Source organism: Phodopus roborovskii, unplaced genomic scaffold, assembly GCF_943737965.1.
Source record: "Phodopus roborovskii unplaced genomic scaffold, PHOROB, whole genome shotgun sequence".
Taxonomy (NCBI): Eukaryota; Metazoa; Chordata; class Mammalia; order Rodentia; family Cricetidae; genus Phodopus; species Phodopus roborovskii.
In genome coordinates, this window is record NW_026126416.1 from 32,888,091 (window position 1) to 32,905,376 (window position 17,286).

Here is a 17,286-nt window from a genome sequence, read left to right on the forward strand (position 1 = left end):
ATCAAAGTACAACTACTTATTCCATGGCCTCATAACCCTGCTGTTGGATTTGCAGTCATGAGAAGTCAGTGTGCTGAAAGGGTACCTGCCTTCCCATGCTCACTGTGGCAGCCTCAGTAGCAAAGATACTTCAGTTTCATTCAGTGACCTGGGCATGCTTGTGCATGCCTTTAATCTCAACATATGGGAGTAGAAGTTAGGCAGGCAAATCTCTGATTTCAGGGCCAGCCTTGTCTACCAAGTGAATTTCCAGGACAGCAAGGGCTACACAGAGAAACCCTGTCTGGAAAACCAAAAATAAAGTTTCACTCAGTGGATGACTTAATAAAGTGAATATACAGTCAGATAGCATTTATTCTTTTTTAAATTTTATTAATTTACTTTTTACATTCTAATCCCAGTTCCCTCTCCCTCCTCTAATCCCCCTCACTTCCCTCCTTCCCCCATTTGCTCCAAGGAGAGTGTAAGACCTCTTCTAGGAAGTCTACTAAGTGTGTCTCATCATCTCATTGAGGCAGGACCAAGTCACCTCTCCACCCCCCACACCCCTGTGTCTAGGCTGGGCATGGTATCTCACTCACCATATAGAATGGGCTCCACTAAATCAAATTTGTGCATTAGTGTTAGATTCTGGACCCACTGCCTGTAGATATTGTCCCAGTCACACCATTGTCACCTATATTAAGGGAGTCTAGTTCGGTCTTAGGCAGGTTGCCCATCTGTCAGACTGGAGTCAGGGATCTCTCACTAGCTCAGATCACTGATTCTGTGGGTTTCCCTGTCATGGTCTTGACTTCTTTGTTCATATTATCACTCCTCCCTCACTTCAATTGTACTCCAGGAGCTCAGCCCAATGCTTAGTTGTGGATTTCTGCATCTGCTTTCATCTGTTTCTGGAAGAGGATTATAGCTTCTCTATGGTAGTGACTTGTAGGCTGGGTATCTTTTGCTTTATGTCTGGTATCCACTTATGAGTGAGTACATACTATATTTGCCTTTCTGGGTCTGGATTACCTCACTATGGATGTTTTTTCTAGTTCTGTCCACTTTGCTGCAAACTTTAGGATGTCCTGTTTCTTACAGCTGAATAGTACTTATAGCTGAATAGTAAAGAAAATGAGCCACATTTTCTTTATTCATTCTTTGGTTGAGGGGCATCTATAATGAATAATGTTGCCATGAACATAGTTGAGCAGATGTCTTGGGACATTTGTGTGAGTGTGTATCCTTTGGGTATATGCCCAAAAATGGTATTGCAGGGTCTTAGGTAGGTTGATCCCTAATTTTCTGAGAAATTGCCATACTGATTTCCACAGTGGCTTTACAAGTTTGCACTCCCACCAGCAATGGAGGAGTGTTCCCCATACTACACATCCTCTCCAGCATAAGCTATCATCAGTGTTTTTGATCTTAGCCATTCTGATCAGTGTAAGATGGTATCTCCGAGTTGTTTTGATTTCCCTGATGACTAAGGATGTTGAACATTTCCTTAAGTGCCAAATTTATTCCAAAAGTAGAAGGAAATCCTGACATTTTCAGTGACACTGGTGACCTAGAAGACATTTTGTTAAATTAGCCAGGCACAGGAAAACGAGTGCTACAAGATCTCTTACTTGTGAAATCTAATAATGGTGAACTCACAGTGAAAGAAGGTTGAGTGTTCCTTATTAAACCATGTTATTTGAGAAATAGTTAGGAATACTAGGGACAGGTTAGTCAAAGGTGTTTAAGAAAATGTTAGTAGAATTTTTTGTCATCCTCATTTGTTATGTGCATGTACTTTGTATAACAAAAGGCTGATAGCTGGGTGGTGATGGTGCAAGCCTTTTAATCTCAGCACTCAGGGAGGTAGAGGCAAGCAGATCTTTGTGAGTTCAAGGCCAGCCTGGTCTACAGAGTGAGTTCCAGGACAGCCAGGACTGTTTCACAGAGAAACCGTGTCTCGAAAAAACCAGAAGAAAGAAAAAGCTGCTAAAAGAATAAAGGTCTTATAAACTGGGATTTATTCTTGAGACATACTAATGTTTTATTAACACTTGGTATTTATGTTCCCAGCAGGAAGACGATTTGAAGTGGGTAGAAGAGAATGTTCCTTCTTCCGTGACTGATGTGTAAGTGTTTGGATCATTACTAGAGGAACTCTGTTTCAGTGCTAAGATTAACTTCATTATTATTTTCAGTAAACAAACTGAAGAGAAGTCTAATGAGAATATGTATCAAGGAATGCTTAAAAGATTAGGAGTAACATAAATACAAAAGTAACTAGAATTACTTACCCAAACAATACCTCTGATTGGTCTAAAACCCATAGGGTATTCCTTTAAAGACTGAATTCCTTCCCAGAGATGTGATGTTAATGGGGTGTTGACGCTGCCACACTGTAAAGTATGCTTTATTCTTTCTATAGAATTTGAGTGACTCGGGTTGCTTTTTCTTTCTCCCCTTGAAGGGCTAATAATAAGATAAAAAAAAAAAAAAAACTTTAAATTGTATTTATTATTCTATTGTTCTTCATGAACTAGTTTGTGGCCTTATTAAATGTCATGTTTTCCTGCAGAGCACTTCCGGCCTTGCTGGATTCAGATGAGGTTAGTAATCAAATCATGGACGTTATTTCTGTGGACCTGGTAACTAAATAGCCATTCATGAATATTCTATTGAGGAAGAGTCTTATTCTTTCTAGATGACTTGCACATATTCTCCCTTTTCCAGAGTTATGTGCATGGTCAGACTTAAGAATATTTTCATTTAAAAGTTGAGTAATAAGCTGGGAATGTGGGTGCCCACCTTTAATCCCAGCACTACAAGGATGCTAAATTTCCTTCTGAGTTGTAGTTGAGTTATTTAACCTTGGATGGGGCCTGTAATGTTTCAGTATAGTCATAGATACACTGCTGTAAATAATCAACATAAAAAGTATTTGTGGAAAAAAAGTGTTTGAGCCACTTTTATAGAAATTATTTGGAATTTAGACCACTTTAGATTATTTACTTAGGATAAATCTCTTTCTTCCTTAGGAACGAATGATCACACACTTTGAAAGGTCGAAGATGGAGTGAGCAACGGGAAACTGCTGTTGAAGATGGCTAGTATCAGGGAAGAGACCAGTTTATGTGTCAATCTTCTGCACTGCTCCATGAGATTAAAGGGGCAATGACATCTTGCTCTGTTCCTTGATCTTTGTGCATGGGAGCTGGGAAGAGGTGTCAGCCAAGAAGAACATCTTTCTGAAAACACATTCATAGGATGCGAAAAATCTACAAGCTTCGTTACATCATTGACACCCTTCCCTCCCAGACCCCATCGTGGCTGTTTTTGCAACCTACATGTTGTCCCTGGACTTTCTGTTCAGTTGTTTAATCTGTCAGACTAGGAAGTTTAATGTTTCTGAAAGGACTATGTCATCTGCACCATAATATGTCATCTCTAGGAGCAACTACCTGTGATTTCATTTATTAAGGAAGTTGTATCAGTGATGGGAGAAATTGTCATTTATCTTTCAGTTTCCCAAGAAGTCAAGGTTACATCTTGCTGAAGTAGCTGGAGTGAAATGGGCCCTTCTGAGTTAAGGAACCATAGATCTACCAGTGACTGAAAGGGAGAGGGAAAAAGAGAAAGGTTACATGTGTTTCAAAATCAAGTGCAATTTTGTTTACAAATGGTGTATATTGAAGATTTTTCTATTTCAGATGTGCTTTAAAGAGAAATATTAGCTTAATTCTTCCGACATCTGATATTATGACACATCCCATTGCTGGCAATGTGGTGCACACTCCAAAAAATTTTAACTACCATTTAGTCAGCCTCCAAGGGCAGCTTTGCAGAGCCGCAGGCAATGCTTGTTTATCTTCATGCCATTCTTTGGGATTGCACTAGATGCCAAGAGACACTTTGTTTTAAGCGCTATGATTCTTCACCCTGCAAGGGGACTTAAGCTTCAGAAGGGGAGCTTATAGAAAGGAAATAGGTCCCCTTGCTTTTCAAGCAGTTGTCCTTGCATGAGTGGTATGGAGGCCCTGCCTGCTGTTCTTTTTTTTTTTGTTTTTTTTTTTTTGTTTTTGTTTTTTTTTTTTTTTGTTTGTTTTGTTTTAAATGATCAACCGTTCTAGTATCTGGTGTTGGTTTAGAGACTGCTTATAAGGAGCATCACCAGGTGACGGGGTTCACATGAAGTGCTGTATTTCTGTTTTAATGGTTTTGTCCAGTTTCATCTTCCCCAGATTTTTGTTCTACATGAAAAGTTCATGCCACTTTTTAATATAAAAATTTTAACAGAATTAATGTTTTTCTCATTTATTTCAAGTTTTCTCTGTATACCCTTCTTTCAGACACTAGTGGAGACTTTGTATGGCTCTCATTACAGGTCATCTTATTTGTTGTTGAAACTACTGACCACAATTTAAACTAACTCACACTCTATGTTCTGGTTTTCTTTCATTACTATCATAAACACCATGACCAAAAGCACCTCGGAGAGGAAAGGGTTTATTTCAGGTCCTAGAATAGTCCATCCTTGAGAAAAGCTAAAGCAGGAACTGAAGCAGAGGCCGTGGAGAAACTGCTTACACCATGCCTTGTCAGCGTCCTTTTATATACAGCCGGCCCTGGGATGCCAGGGGTGGCACCGCCCACAGCAGGCTGGGCTTTTCTACATCAATCATTAATCAAGAAATGCCCTCAGACTTGCCTATGGGCTAATTTGTCAGAGGAATTTCTTTTAACTGAAGTTCCCTTTTCCTGGGTAACCCTAGCTTGTGTCAGGTTGACATAAAACTAACTGGCACACCATAATAAAATGTTAATAGCATTTAGGGACCATTACAGCTTTTTGCTATGGTGGATTTTTTGAAACCTACCTTAGATGGTACCTTTAAAGAACAAATAATGTGAGGACACGAGTATATGTGAAGATAACTCATTATCAAAGGCCGTTAGTATCATGTTGCTGTTGCAGGTAAAAACTTAGCAGGTGGAATCATTACAACATAGCAACAGTAGTAAGTCACATATTTTTTAGATTGTGTGAATGCTAACTTGAGACTTAGGGAAAATTCTGCTGTGCTAAGCAGAAACATAATACACAGTTTTTTGTTTTTGTTTTTCAAGACAGGGTTTCTCTGTCTAGCTTTGTAGACCAGGCTGGCGAATTTACAGAGACATGCTTGTCTCTGCCTCTCCAGTGCTGGGATTAAAGGCGTGTGCCACCACCACCCAGCTTATAGTGTGACTTTTAAGGTGAGAACAGGGGAGTTAATTTGGTTGGGTGGAGTTGGTCTATTCCATTCCTAGAGTTTAATATTGATTGGTCTTGGTCCTTGAATCTGGAACTGAAAATATTAGATCATTTCCTAGCATAGTAATTGCATTCTAAATTTTCAAGAAAGGATTTAGAAATTTTGTGTTTCTAACTGCTTGACAGTATCATTTCATTTGATTATCTGAACAATATTTGATAAAGATAGGGCAAACAATCCTTACATATGAAGGAATTGATACTGTATTAAAAAGTAAAGCTTCCAGGACCAGATGTTTGGACATCATATCATACCCACCCTTTTAGAAAGTTTTGTATTAACCTAAATGCTTAAGTTTATGCTGTACCCAATAGATAGATGCAGACCATCCGTACAGCTTAAAATGAGTTGGCTTTTAATTTCAAAATGGAATAAAGTTACCCTCAAACATTGAGGACCCACAAGAGTAAAAAGCCATGTTACTTACTTTCCTGAAATGAGTATTATGATGTAAGACACATCCTAATAATTGGGAGAATCAAGTTGCTAGGAGCATGATTGCCAGTTTCTAAGCCCCTCCAAAAGTTAGTGAATCAAGTCTCAGGCATGTATAACCTGTGGCTAGAGGCATGCAGACAAGGCTAACTGTGATTGCGGTTCAACACAAAATTGTAAGCATACTTAAAACAAGATTTATTTATCTTTGTTAACTTTGTATTTCTCAAGTACAATCCCTGTAGATGCAACATTGTGTCCAAAATATCAAAAGGCTGAGTGTATGAGTGTGTATGCTTCTTGAAATGTGGTCTAGGGGATCAGAAGCATCAGCCATACCTGGATTTATGTTCAGGGTTCTCAGTTGAGGATACCATTCTGGTCCTATTGAGTCAAATTTACATTTTACTAATGTCTCCAGGTGATTTTTAAGTAAGAAGCAATGGCCCAGAAGGATAGAGCAATGACTCAGATGTAGAGTGTTTGCCACACAAGCTTGAGGATCTGAGTTTGAATGCCTAGGATCTATGTAATAAAGCTGGTGCCCTTGCAGTAATGCTGAAGACTGGGTGGGTCCCTGAAACTAACTGGCCTACTAGCCTGGCTAATTATAAAATGGATGTGTGTACTGACAAGTTTTTAATCCTAACCCTCAGAAGGCAGAGGCAGTGAGATCTCTTGAGAGTTCAAGGCTGTAGTGGATTGACAATAAACAACACAGGCCCTTTCTCATAAATTATATAAAGTGGAAAGCAATAGAGGAAGACATCTGACCTGTGGTCGCCAGAAGAGTTTACTATACAAGACATCTTTGTTCATGCGTCTGATCTTTGGGCAAGCTGCTCTAGAATCTATCTGGCAGGTAGATTCTGGGGGATGTTTTCAAACATCCTCCAGTGCGTAATACAGTCCCACATGCAGCCCCTAAATTGTACTAGAGCTGAGAAACACCAGCCTTGAGTTCATACTGTTCCCTCCAAAGTTTAAGTAAAGTTGGGGTGAGGCACAAGTTTGCATTTTTCAAAAGTTGCTGGTGTAGGGACTAGGAGAGAACCATTGATCTACAGCTTTAACAATGTACACATAAGGTAGCTGAACTGTAATGATGATATTGAGGCGATCTATTGACTAGTTAAGAGTATGTCAGACTTGATACTCAAATTGTAGTATGCCTTAATGCTGAAACAGTTTTTTTCAGAGTAGGAAAGTAAGGCCTACAACGGTCCATTTCCGGAGGAGGGGAACCCCTACAAATTTCCTAAGTGCCATATCTCCAACCCAAGTCTGAGACCAAGGCAGAAGTTACTTTTTTTTCCTTCCGGGGGTGGGAGAGCTGGGTTTTGGGTTTTGTTTGAGACAGGGCCTCGCATAACCTAGGCTGGCTTCAAATTTGCTATACAAATCAAAGAATCTCTGAACTTCTGATCCTCCTGAGTGCTGGGATTTCTGAAGTGTGCTGTCTCCTGGCACACAAGTCATTGAGCCCCATTCCCTGACAGCAGTGGGTCTTTCTACCTTCAGTACCTAGCAAGACTCTAAGACTAAGACCAGCTTCCGCCCTTCCACAGCATCTGGATGGTACCTCAGAGAGGGGCGGGACTTGTTGCGGCGGAAGGGGCGGGCTTAAGACAGCAGGAAGTCCGGCGGGGAGGATGGCTGTGTTGCCGAAGCTCCAGTAGCGGGGTCCCAGGTAGGATCCAGCCGGGTCTTCCCTGTCTTCGGGCCGCAGGCTCCCTCCAGTAGCCGGGGCCGGACGGCGGCGGCGAAGCTCCGCAGCCATGCACGACGCTTTCGAGCCGGTGCCGATCCTGGAAAAGCTCCCCCTGCAAATCGACTGCCTGGCTGCCTGGGGTGAGCCACGGGCCTCGGGCCAGGGAGGTGGCGTCCCCTCGCGCCTGGCTGGAGGCAAGGTGTCTGACCGTGTAGGTGGGCTGAGTTCGCAGGCTGTCAGAGAAGGCAGAGGTGACAGGACTGTGCACCGGGCGGCTTGCGCCATCTCTAAGGACAGACCATTTGTGGAAGTTCTTCTCTCTCTTGTGCACTGTGCATTTGGAGGTTGAGCTCGCTATATTAATTGTGCTCGATTCGGGCCCATTTCTGTTGCCAAGAAGCCCTTAGTGGAAAGGGCAAAACATTGGAAAGTTGTTAGGCTGCCAGGGGCTTGAACGTGTTCAAATAAATGATTGTGGTGTTTTCTAGGTGAAAGACACAGATGGTTTACTGGGCACTGAACACGTTACCACTGTATGCTTCAGAACCCTAGCTTTCACTCACAGTTTACCTTTCTTTAGGGTAGATAGCTCTCATGCTCATTTAATCAAAGTGGTTGATTGCCTTATGTGGTGAAGTGCCAAGTTACCCGACTCTGAAGTGGAGAGCATCATAACAGACTGCCGTGAAACCAAACCCATACGACCTTGTATACCTTTTCAGGGGGATTGGCTAATGCAGAAAGCAAGGTCAGCATCTTTTGTGTGTTCTGGAGTTCAGAATGTAAATCTTAGCTCTCAGCTACATTGAGTGCTTATCCATGAATAATTATTACCCGTCACACTCCCAAAGGCTAAGTAGAAATAATTTCAGTCTTTCCTATTAATGTCCATCAAGGGCCTTTAGATACTTTACTTAGATCTTACACTGAATAGGGTACCATGACTGACCGTGTGGAAATCTTGATTGTGACCAATGTTTTGTGCATCTATTGATAGTGCAATCCAATCATCTTTGCAGGCTCTTTGTGGACTACTCAGAGGGATTGAGTTTTTGGTGGTTTTTTTTTGTTTGTTTGTTTTTGTTTTTTGTTACTCTGTGCCCTTTCTCTTTGAGCAGCCTGTAGCCTCTGTAAAATAGCACCCCCATGGTAAACTGGCCTAGTCCTTCAGATTAGGAATAGAATGCTATTTCCTCCAAACATCTCAAGAAAGCCTCATGACCTGGAGGAAAGTGCTCTCAGTAGAACATAATACACTGAGGGATTCATCTCTCTATTGTTTCATCAAACATGCAAGCATGTATTAGACACCTACTTGGACTATTCTCTCCACCAGGGACAGGAATGCAAGGATGGATGAGAAATAGTGCCTGTGTACCTAGAACACAGTGAGGAGCAAAATCATGAGGACAGATTATGATACCAGGTAAACGATACCAGAAGTATATGCTACCCATCCCAACAATGCAGGGCAGGTGCTCAATTCAGTCTAAGACCTAGGCATCCAAGAAGGATGAATGCAGCTGCTTGCCACACTCGTGACTTAGCTTGTCAGAATCATTGACCCTGCCCCTCTAAGAGAGACTCATTAACTCCACATTGTCAGAGTAAAGATTCCACTTAGCTGAGGTTCTCAAAAACAGTTTTGAAATGATAAGTAACTTTTGTCCTGCTTTGACCCTTCACCAAATAGAAGAAATGTCCTCCCTGTCTCCTAGGTTACTAATTGAGGTCAGTGTCTGAGTATGGGAAGGTTGTCTACTTCTTCTTTTATCAAATGATTTCATTTTCAGGCTTTAGGTAATTATTGCTACTTTAGCATTAATGGCCACTGCTACATCTAGTCATTGTCCCTTTTGTGTATATTGTTCTTTCACCTGGAAAGTTCATCCAGTGATCAGATCATGGAGAACCAGACAAAATTTAAGCTGGGAGACTGTGGCACACACAATCATCTCTCTTCTGGGCAATGGAAATGAGGACATTGATGGTCTCTCCCTGAATTCCAACTGGTGTTTTTTTTTTTTTTTTTTTTTTTTTTTTTTTTTTGTTGTTTTTTTTTTTAAACATCGGATGTCCAATAGCATGACCCTAACCATCCTAGATTTTTTAAAGTGTTTTTTTAGATGTATTTATCTGTATGAGTGTTTTGCCTGCAAGTTTGTATGTGCATTCTGTGTGTGCCTGAGGAAGCCAAAAGGTGCCAGACCCCCCTGGAACTTAGAATCTGAAGCTACATATGATTGTAAGCCACCATGTGGGTTCCAGAACCAAACTCAGGTCTGCTTGAAGACCAACAAATGCTTTTAACCTCTGAGCTATTGATCCGGCTCCTGTTCTAGTTTCTAATGCCCCCAAGTATTACCATCATGTATCCCATGTTGTAATAAGTGGGACTACTTTTTCTCTTTAGTTGAGGCTAAAGGCCTTGGAATTATGGTTGACTTCTCACATTCTCAGTCTATCAGAGAACCCTGACTGTCCAGAACAAATCTCCTATGTCTGTTGTTATTGCTCTTGATGAAGACTCTGTCTTGGATCTGAATTACCATGGTAGTGTTCTCATTTACCTCAGCCTCATTTACCTCATTTGTCTTTGTGGTTTTCATCTTTTTGTATGTATACAGATAGAGCAAGCCTTTGAAGACCTAAGTTCCATTGTATCTCTTTTTGCTCAAACCCCTAAAGTGGCATTACTATAACTAGACTAAGTTCCAAAGTTTTTACTATGGCTGGTGATATCTGGCATGATCAAGTCAGAGGCTGAGACAAGAGCATGAAGCATCCAGGAGTTCAGGACCAACCTATTCCATGATGGGAGATACTGCAGATCTTGTCTTGAAATAAGAACAAGTAGATAGAACATGTGAATTGTGAATATATGCCTGTGCATATTTGTATTTGTGAAAATTGCTCATTTTCACTTGTATGGCCCAAAGACAAAATTACTTGATACCCATAGCTTTAAAAAGGACAGGGGTGGATAGAATGGACAGTAATGGAAACTGGACTTTTCATAGATTTTGGGTTTCTTTCTGTTTGTGGTGTATATTTGTTTATTTATTTGAGACAAGATGTCACTACATGTCCCTTACTGACCTATAACACCCTATGTAGACAAGGCTGGCCTTGAACATAGAGATCTGCCTGCCTCTGTCTTTGCCTCTGACTCCTTCATGCTGAGATTTAAGGTATGCATCACCACATTCAGTCCCATTTTTTTATTTTAAACTGCACACACACACACACACACACACACACACACACACACACACACGCTGATGACTTTTCTCTCCTAGCAACCTGCATAGCACCTCAGGTCAGTTCCAGCTCGACTTCTCTATTCCCTGCAACCAAAATGTGTTGTGTCTTATGCTCTAGTTATGGTGGGAAACCAAGAGTGATGGCAGTAGACTGTATTGTTTGGGAAGCTTCTGTGGCCTTCCTGGCCAGTAACATGAGGTATCCCACAGCTGGGGCTGAGATTTTCATTTAGTAATCAACTTCATCCTGGAAAAGTATTGGCTAACCCATACAGGATGCCTGTGTTGGATTCTTTCTCTTTCTAAAATTATATACATATATTATTTGTTTATTAGTTCACTAAGACAAGGTCTCACTAGGTAGTGCTTACTGGTCTAGAACTCACTGTGGACCAGGCTGGCCTCCAGCTGGGGGAATAAATTATATTTTCAATTTGCTTACAAAGTAGTGGATTTCCATGAGGCTTTTTCATACACTTTAGTCTTAATTAGCCCATCCCCACTTCCTATCCCCCACCCAAACTTAATTTTAAACAATGAAGCCAAGAGCTTTTTTTTTTTTTCTTTTTTGTTTTAAATCTGCTAATGTTTCTAACCTAAAAATGACCTTACTTGGTAACTCAGGCTAGCTTTAAGATCACTGAAATTCTCCTGTCTTAGTGGTCCAAGTGCTGAGAGTATAGGTGTGAACTACATGTCTGATAAAATAACTAATTTTTGATTGTTTTATTTTCCAACTACCTTCTTTCTCTTCCTCCTCCTTTTCAGCCCCTTCTGCTCCCCCCCCCCACCAGTCCCCCCATACACACATACACACTGGGAATTGAATGCAGGGTTTATATGTCTCACACTAGGCAGATACTCTTACTTACCAGGACACAACTCCAGCCTCCTCAGAATCCAAGTTAAAGAAACAGGATTTTCACAAAAGCTGTTTAACTTTCTCTGGGCTCTATTCTAGAGGAATGGCTTCTTGTTGGAACCAAACAAGGACATCTCCTTCTCTACAGGATTCGGAAGGATGTTGGTAAGTGTCTGTTTTCTTTAGCAAACTGTTTCCTAGCCTCCTCTGGTGAGTGGAGCTGAATAGTACCCACCTTCTTATCTAGGAGATTCACTACCTAATAAGAAATATTTCTGATGGGAATAAGAATCCTGTACAAATGCTATGTAGTGGTGGGCAAAAAGAAAGAAAAATGATGAAGAACAGTAGCCGTTGACGTGGATGGCACTAACTTATGAGAATAGACTAAAGGAGGGCAATCTCAGTTTGTACCCAATTTTTCTTCTCGGTCACATGACCGGATGAGCCCTTTGTGATACCAGCATCCTCTTTTGTAAACTTTGAAAAAGCTATTGGGAGCAGGTAAAGCAATAACAGGCTTGACAGGACTTTAAAAACTAGAGCTCTAATTAATTATGACTTTGTCAGTAACAATGTACAATAATAGCTAAAGTGTTTGAAATGTGGTCTGTTAAAGACTATCCCCTTCTTTCTGGTTTTACATCTGTAGTTTTATTTATAGAAAGTGGATGTTTGGGAGCCTGGAGAGAGAGCCCAACTGGTAGAGTTTGTGCTTTGTCAGCATGAAGATCTGAATCTGATCCCCAAAACTGTCATAAAACAGCCAGGCTTACCATGTGCCTGAATCCCAGGTCTGAGAAAGTAGAGGCTGGCAGACTTAGCAGAATTAAAAAGTTCCAGGTCCCAGTGATAGACATCGTCCCCAAAACCAAGGCAAAACATAATCTGATGTTACTCTCTGGCCTCCACATGCATGTGCACACATGTACGTATGTTCCTGGACACAGTATGCACATACACAAACACAAAAAAGGAAAACTGATGTTTGCCCTAAAACCACTATATATAGATACTTGTTCTTTATGCAAGAAGAGGTTGAACTAAGTTGCCATTATTCAACCATAATGAACCTGAAAATCCAATGATTACATAGTTTTCTTTTAATTTTTTTCATTTATTTGTGTGTGTGTGTGTGTGTGTGTGTGTTTGACAGAGAGAGAGAAAGAGACAGACAGATAGACAGACAGAGTGTGTTTCTGTGACATACATAACTAGGAAAGATAGAAAAAGGCATCAGATCTCCTAGGCTAGAGATATAGGTGGTTGTCAGCTGGCAGATACGGATGCTAAGAATCAGACACAAGTCCTCTGCAGGAGTAGCAAGTGCTCTTAACAAGATGGCTCTTAAGCCATCTCTCCAGCCCCAGCAATTACAATTTTCAACCTGATATATATTTCCTTAGTAACTCAGGGTAAGAGTAGAAATAAGAGCCTCTTTTTGGAATCTGAAAAGAGGTCTCTAATGCTGGAGAGAACATCTTTTTGAGGCAGTAGAGAAAGAGGAAGGGGCACTGGGCATGGTGTCTTACCTATAATGCTCAGGAGACTGGGGCAAAAGGATCACAAGTTTTAAGGTCAGCCTGAGCTGTATAACAAGACCCTGTCTCATAATAAAAAAAAATTAGAAAGGCATCAGGCATGGTGGCTCACACCTGTAATTGCAGCACTCGGCAGGCTGAGCTGGAAGAATCATCCATGGAGACCTGAGGGAACTAAGGCTGAGGAGGGGACTTGAAGAGCTCTCTTGCTGGCAGCACAGGGACAGGAGGACATCTGGAGACACCTTGTCTCCATCCCCCCAATGGGCATGGTCTATGCCACAGGTGCTGACAAGGTGGAGGTGGTGCACACCTTTAATCCCAGCACTTGAGAGGCAGAGGCAGATGGATCTCTGAGTTTGAGGCCAGCCTGGTCTACAGAGTAAGTTCCAGGACAGCCAGGGCTACATAGAGAAACCCTGACTCAAAAAACAAAACAAACAGACAAATGTAATCCTTCAAGAAGAGAGGTTCCAAAACAATACAGAGAAACCCTGTCACACACACACAAAAAGAAATAAGTTCAAGTTAGCCTTTATGGGTCATAAAATCTGTGTCATGTTGTATTCTGAAACTGTTACACACAGAGGGGCCCTGTGGGTAGTACTTTGCTTGTCCTTGCTTTAAAGTTGGAGTTCTCAAAGCTAGAATGTTTTATTCTATGACATATGTAGTCATTGATCTAAATATTAAGTTTACCTTGAACAATCTAAAACATTTTAATAGCTGTTTTTTGGCCATATGCTATGGATTCAGGTTTAATTGCTTCTCAGCCTTTTGGTTAAGGTCATATGCAGAACACTACAATAAAACCAAACAAAAGTTGTCAGCAAGGCATGGTGTCTTACATGTATTATACTAGCACTTTGGAGCCTGAGACAGGAGGATTGCCATGAGTTTGAGAGCACCTGGGCAGCAATGTGAGATTCTGTTTCACAAAACAAAATACAAAAAGTCTTTTAGGTCAGGTGTGTGGTGACTTTTTGCCTGTAATGCCCATGATGTAGAAAGCTGAGGCAGGAGGATTGCTTCAAATTCAAGACTAGCCTGGCCTTCATAGTTATAGTTTTCGGTATTCAGGCCCATGGCTATTTCAGGGAAAGGTGTTCTATATGTTGTTGAGTAATGAGATGAACTGGCTGATTTTTTTTTTTTTTTTTTATGGCACATTAGTTTTGCCTGAAAGACTAGTTTTTCAGAGCCCTTGGGATATTGAGTAAAGTATGTTTTTGTTTGTTTGTTTTTGTTTGATGGGTTTTTTGGGTTATTTTTTTTTTTTTTTTTTTTTTTTTTCCTTTTGAGGGGGTGATTGGTTTTTGTTTCAAGACAAGGTCTCACTATGTAGCCGTAGCTGTCCTAAACTCACTTTGTAGACCAGGCTGACCTGGAACTCATAGAAACCCACCTGCCTCTGCCTCCCCTGTGCTGGGATTAAAGTCATGGACCACTGTGCCCAGCTGTTTTGTTGTTGTTTTAAAGAAGTCACTTCAAAGAAACACAATGGGAATGTTTGCCAAAAGTTACAAAGGCTAGAGCTTTAAACAGTGAAAGTTCACTGATATGTCTAAGGGTTAGTCCTTGTTCTAAGAAATGCCCTTTGTCAAGTATATTATCCATAATGAAGATCCAGTTACTTGGGGGGAAAAAAAAAGTATATTACTCTTTTCCTGCTATATCCATGTGAGAACAGACGTTTGTCAAACTCTGGCTGTTCCTCTAGCTACTTAATCCTTCAGACACCTCGAATATGGTTTTAGAACCTTCCATACTGCCACATACCTGTAATCCCAAAATCTTTGGAGACTGAAACAAAAGGATAAGAGCTCTAGACCATCCTAGACAATATAACAAGGCCCTGTTTCAAAAAATGCAATAAGACCCTATCTCAAAGACAAACCAGCTAGCCAACCAATCAATGAGGGGCCAGCGAGGTGGCCCAGTGGGGGAAGTGCTCTGTTGACGACCCAGATTCAGTCCTTGGAAATTGTCTGTGTAAGGGTAGGAGAGAACCAACTCCACATATGTGTACTCCTGCCATAGTAATAAAACTGGGAAAAAGAGAAAACCCATGTGGCAATATATGCCTATAACCCCAGCATTCAGGAGGCTGACGCAGGAGGCTTGCAGTAAGTTCAAGGGTAGCCTGGGCTATGCAGTAAAATCTAGGCCACTGTTGACTACAAAATAAGACCTTTTCTTAGAAAATATTGGGATAATTATACCAGCTCCTTGGGGTTAGTTGTGAGGTGATATGAAATATAAATTAAGATCAGTCCAGCACTCTGTATCTAGTTACTGTTTATAGTAGTTGTCATTATCACAATTGCCCCATTTTGATTCAGTAACTTCTGTAGCTGAATGTGTTTGTTCTCCAGCTAGATTGGGCTCATGTGTCTTTGTGGTGTTGACTGTCTTCCCCTTTTTTTTGCAACAGTGCCAGCAGATGTAGCCTCACCTGAAAGTGGCAGTAAGTGTAGATGCATTTGTGTGCTCTGGCTTGGAGATGGTGCTGTTTGCTCTGTCCTCGTGGTGCAGGATGTAGGGTTGCTGCTGGGAGCTAGTTCTAGGTGGAAGTAGACTTTGGGCTGGGGCTCGGGGCTCAGGCTCTCTTGTAACTACTATTGTTTACCCTCTTCTTGAGAAACACTTGGCCAATGTATTTTGTAGAGTAAGATCTTCAGATTCCAGGTAGCTTGCTGTATCGGTAAACATCGTGTGATCTTTTCTGCTGATGTCAAAGGTGCATGAAACCCTCTGCTGTGACCCTGGAGTTCAAAGCCACCTACTGTGCTCAGAAAATAGAGTTACCTGTTTTAGACCTCTGACTTACAGTCTTTTAGGAGCGCATAAGATGCCACATTTTTGTTTTCTATGGATTCCCATGTTTGGAACTACAGAAGTTTGTTTGTTTCCCATAGGTTGTAACAGGTTTGAGGTAACACTAGAGAAGTCCAATAAGAACTTTTCCAAAAAGATCCAGCAGGTAAGTGGCCATGATGATTGCTATAAGTATTATTTGGCTTCTATGAGGCCCTGATGTGCCAGTCTGGTTTTCAATACTGTAATGCAATAACTGAAACAGGAAGAAAAATGATTGACCAAGCTCACAGTTCAAGAAGTTCAAGAACACAGTGCTGCCAGCATCTCAGCCATGGTGAAAGGCTTGTGACAGGACACAAGGAAAGGTCATATTGTCACACAGGAAGCCAGAGATGATTCAGGAAGAGATTGACCTGTTCTAACAGCCTTTCCTCTCTTGAGAACTAATTGAAGAATCCCATGAGCACTATTTCTCCCTCTTCTAATTATATATCTCAAGTGACCCATAGACTTCCCACCAGGCCTTTCTCCTTAATATCGCCACAGTGGGGCCCAGGCTCCCAACAAATGCATTAGCTATTGAGGGACACACTCAAGTCCTAGAACTTGATGATGTTATTTAATTTGAATCCTCTTCTCTCCACCCTCTTTATATCAGGAATCTCTCCCTGTGGTCATGTGCCTGAATCCTCTTTCACAAGCAGAAACTGTGGTTACACAGAAAAATGAGTCAGATGTCTGTAACTAGTAGGCCCTTTAGTCTGATTTAGTCTTCTTGTTACGTGAACTTTTGTTAAACAAACCTTACCAGAAATGTTTAATTGAGTGTAATGATTTGCTATTTTCCAGATCCATGTGGTTTCCCAGTTTAAGATTCTAGTCAGCTTGTTAGGTAAGAAAAGAGGCTATATTTGTATTTCCTGTTTTAACTTGACAGTAGTTAACAATGAGCTAGTATCTTCTAACCAGATACAGTAGGGCATATGGGTAACGAAGGCAGAATCTCCCATGAATTTGAACTCCAACCTTCAAGATTCTCTATTCAGTGATCAACAAGTAATAATCCATCGAGTGATCGTGTATTTATATACTGTAGCCTGTGCAAGCCTGAAGTAGACATTAGAAATACTGATATCAGTGAGACATTGTTTCTACCTTTGATATTTATATTCTGATTATCATGACCAAAATTTATGAAGTAACAGTCATACAGATGTAACAGTGCTGTGAGATCTGAGGAATGGGAGGGACTGATTCAGTTTCTGTAGGAAGAGAGAAGTAGTCAGGGTCTGAGTGGCAGGGAACAACTTAAGCAAGGCATGTGATGGTAGTTGTTCCTTATGGTCTGCCTTAGGGCATG

General features: G+C 41.1%; 2 protein-coding genes across 8 annotated transcripts in view; both read left to right on the plus strand.

Moving 5' to 3' along the window:
* The window catches only part of Tmem87a (transmembrane protein 87A), a 52,345-nt gene extending 48,075 nt beyond the window's left edge, over positions 1–4,270 (plus strand). For both annotated transcript variants that reach the window (XM_051183635.1, XM_051183636.1), the window contains exons 18-20: positions 2,056–2,111; positions 2,558–2,588; positions 3,018–4,270. In XM_051183635.1, coding sequence (XP_051039592.1) covers positions 2,056–2,111; positions 2,558–2,588; positions 3,018–3,059 — 129 coding nt within the window. In that variant the 3' untranslated portion in view covers positions 3,060–4,270. The remainder of the gene's footprint in view (positions 1–2,055; positions 2,112–2,557; positions 2,589–3,017) is intronic.
* Positions 4,271–7,414: 3,144 nt separating this feature from the next.
* Vps39 (VPS39 subunit of HOPS complex) overlaps positions 7,415–17,286 on the plus strand; it is a 38,662-nt gene continuing 28,790 nt past the window's right edge. The window contains exons 1-6 of one of the 6 annotated variants that reach the window (XM_051183639.1): positions 7,437–7,580; positions 8,777–8,866; positions 11,665–11,730; positions 15,541–15,573; positions 16,025–16,089; positions 16,776–16,818. In XM_051183639.1, the coding sequence (XP_051039596.1) occupies positions 8,857–8,866; positions 11,665–11,730; positions 15,541–15,573; positions 16,025–16,089; positions 16,776–16,818 (217 nt within the window). In that variant the 5' untranslated portion in view covers positions 7,437–7,580; positions 8,777–8,856. Of the gene's footprint in view, positions 7,581–8,776; positions 8,867–11,664; positions 11,731–15,540; positions 15,574–16,024; positions 16,090–16,775; positions 16,819–17,286 lie in introns of those variants that run through there. The other 5 variants (XM_051183637.1, XM_051183640.1, XM_051183638.1 and 2 more) reach the window with 5 other exon arrangements.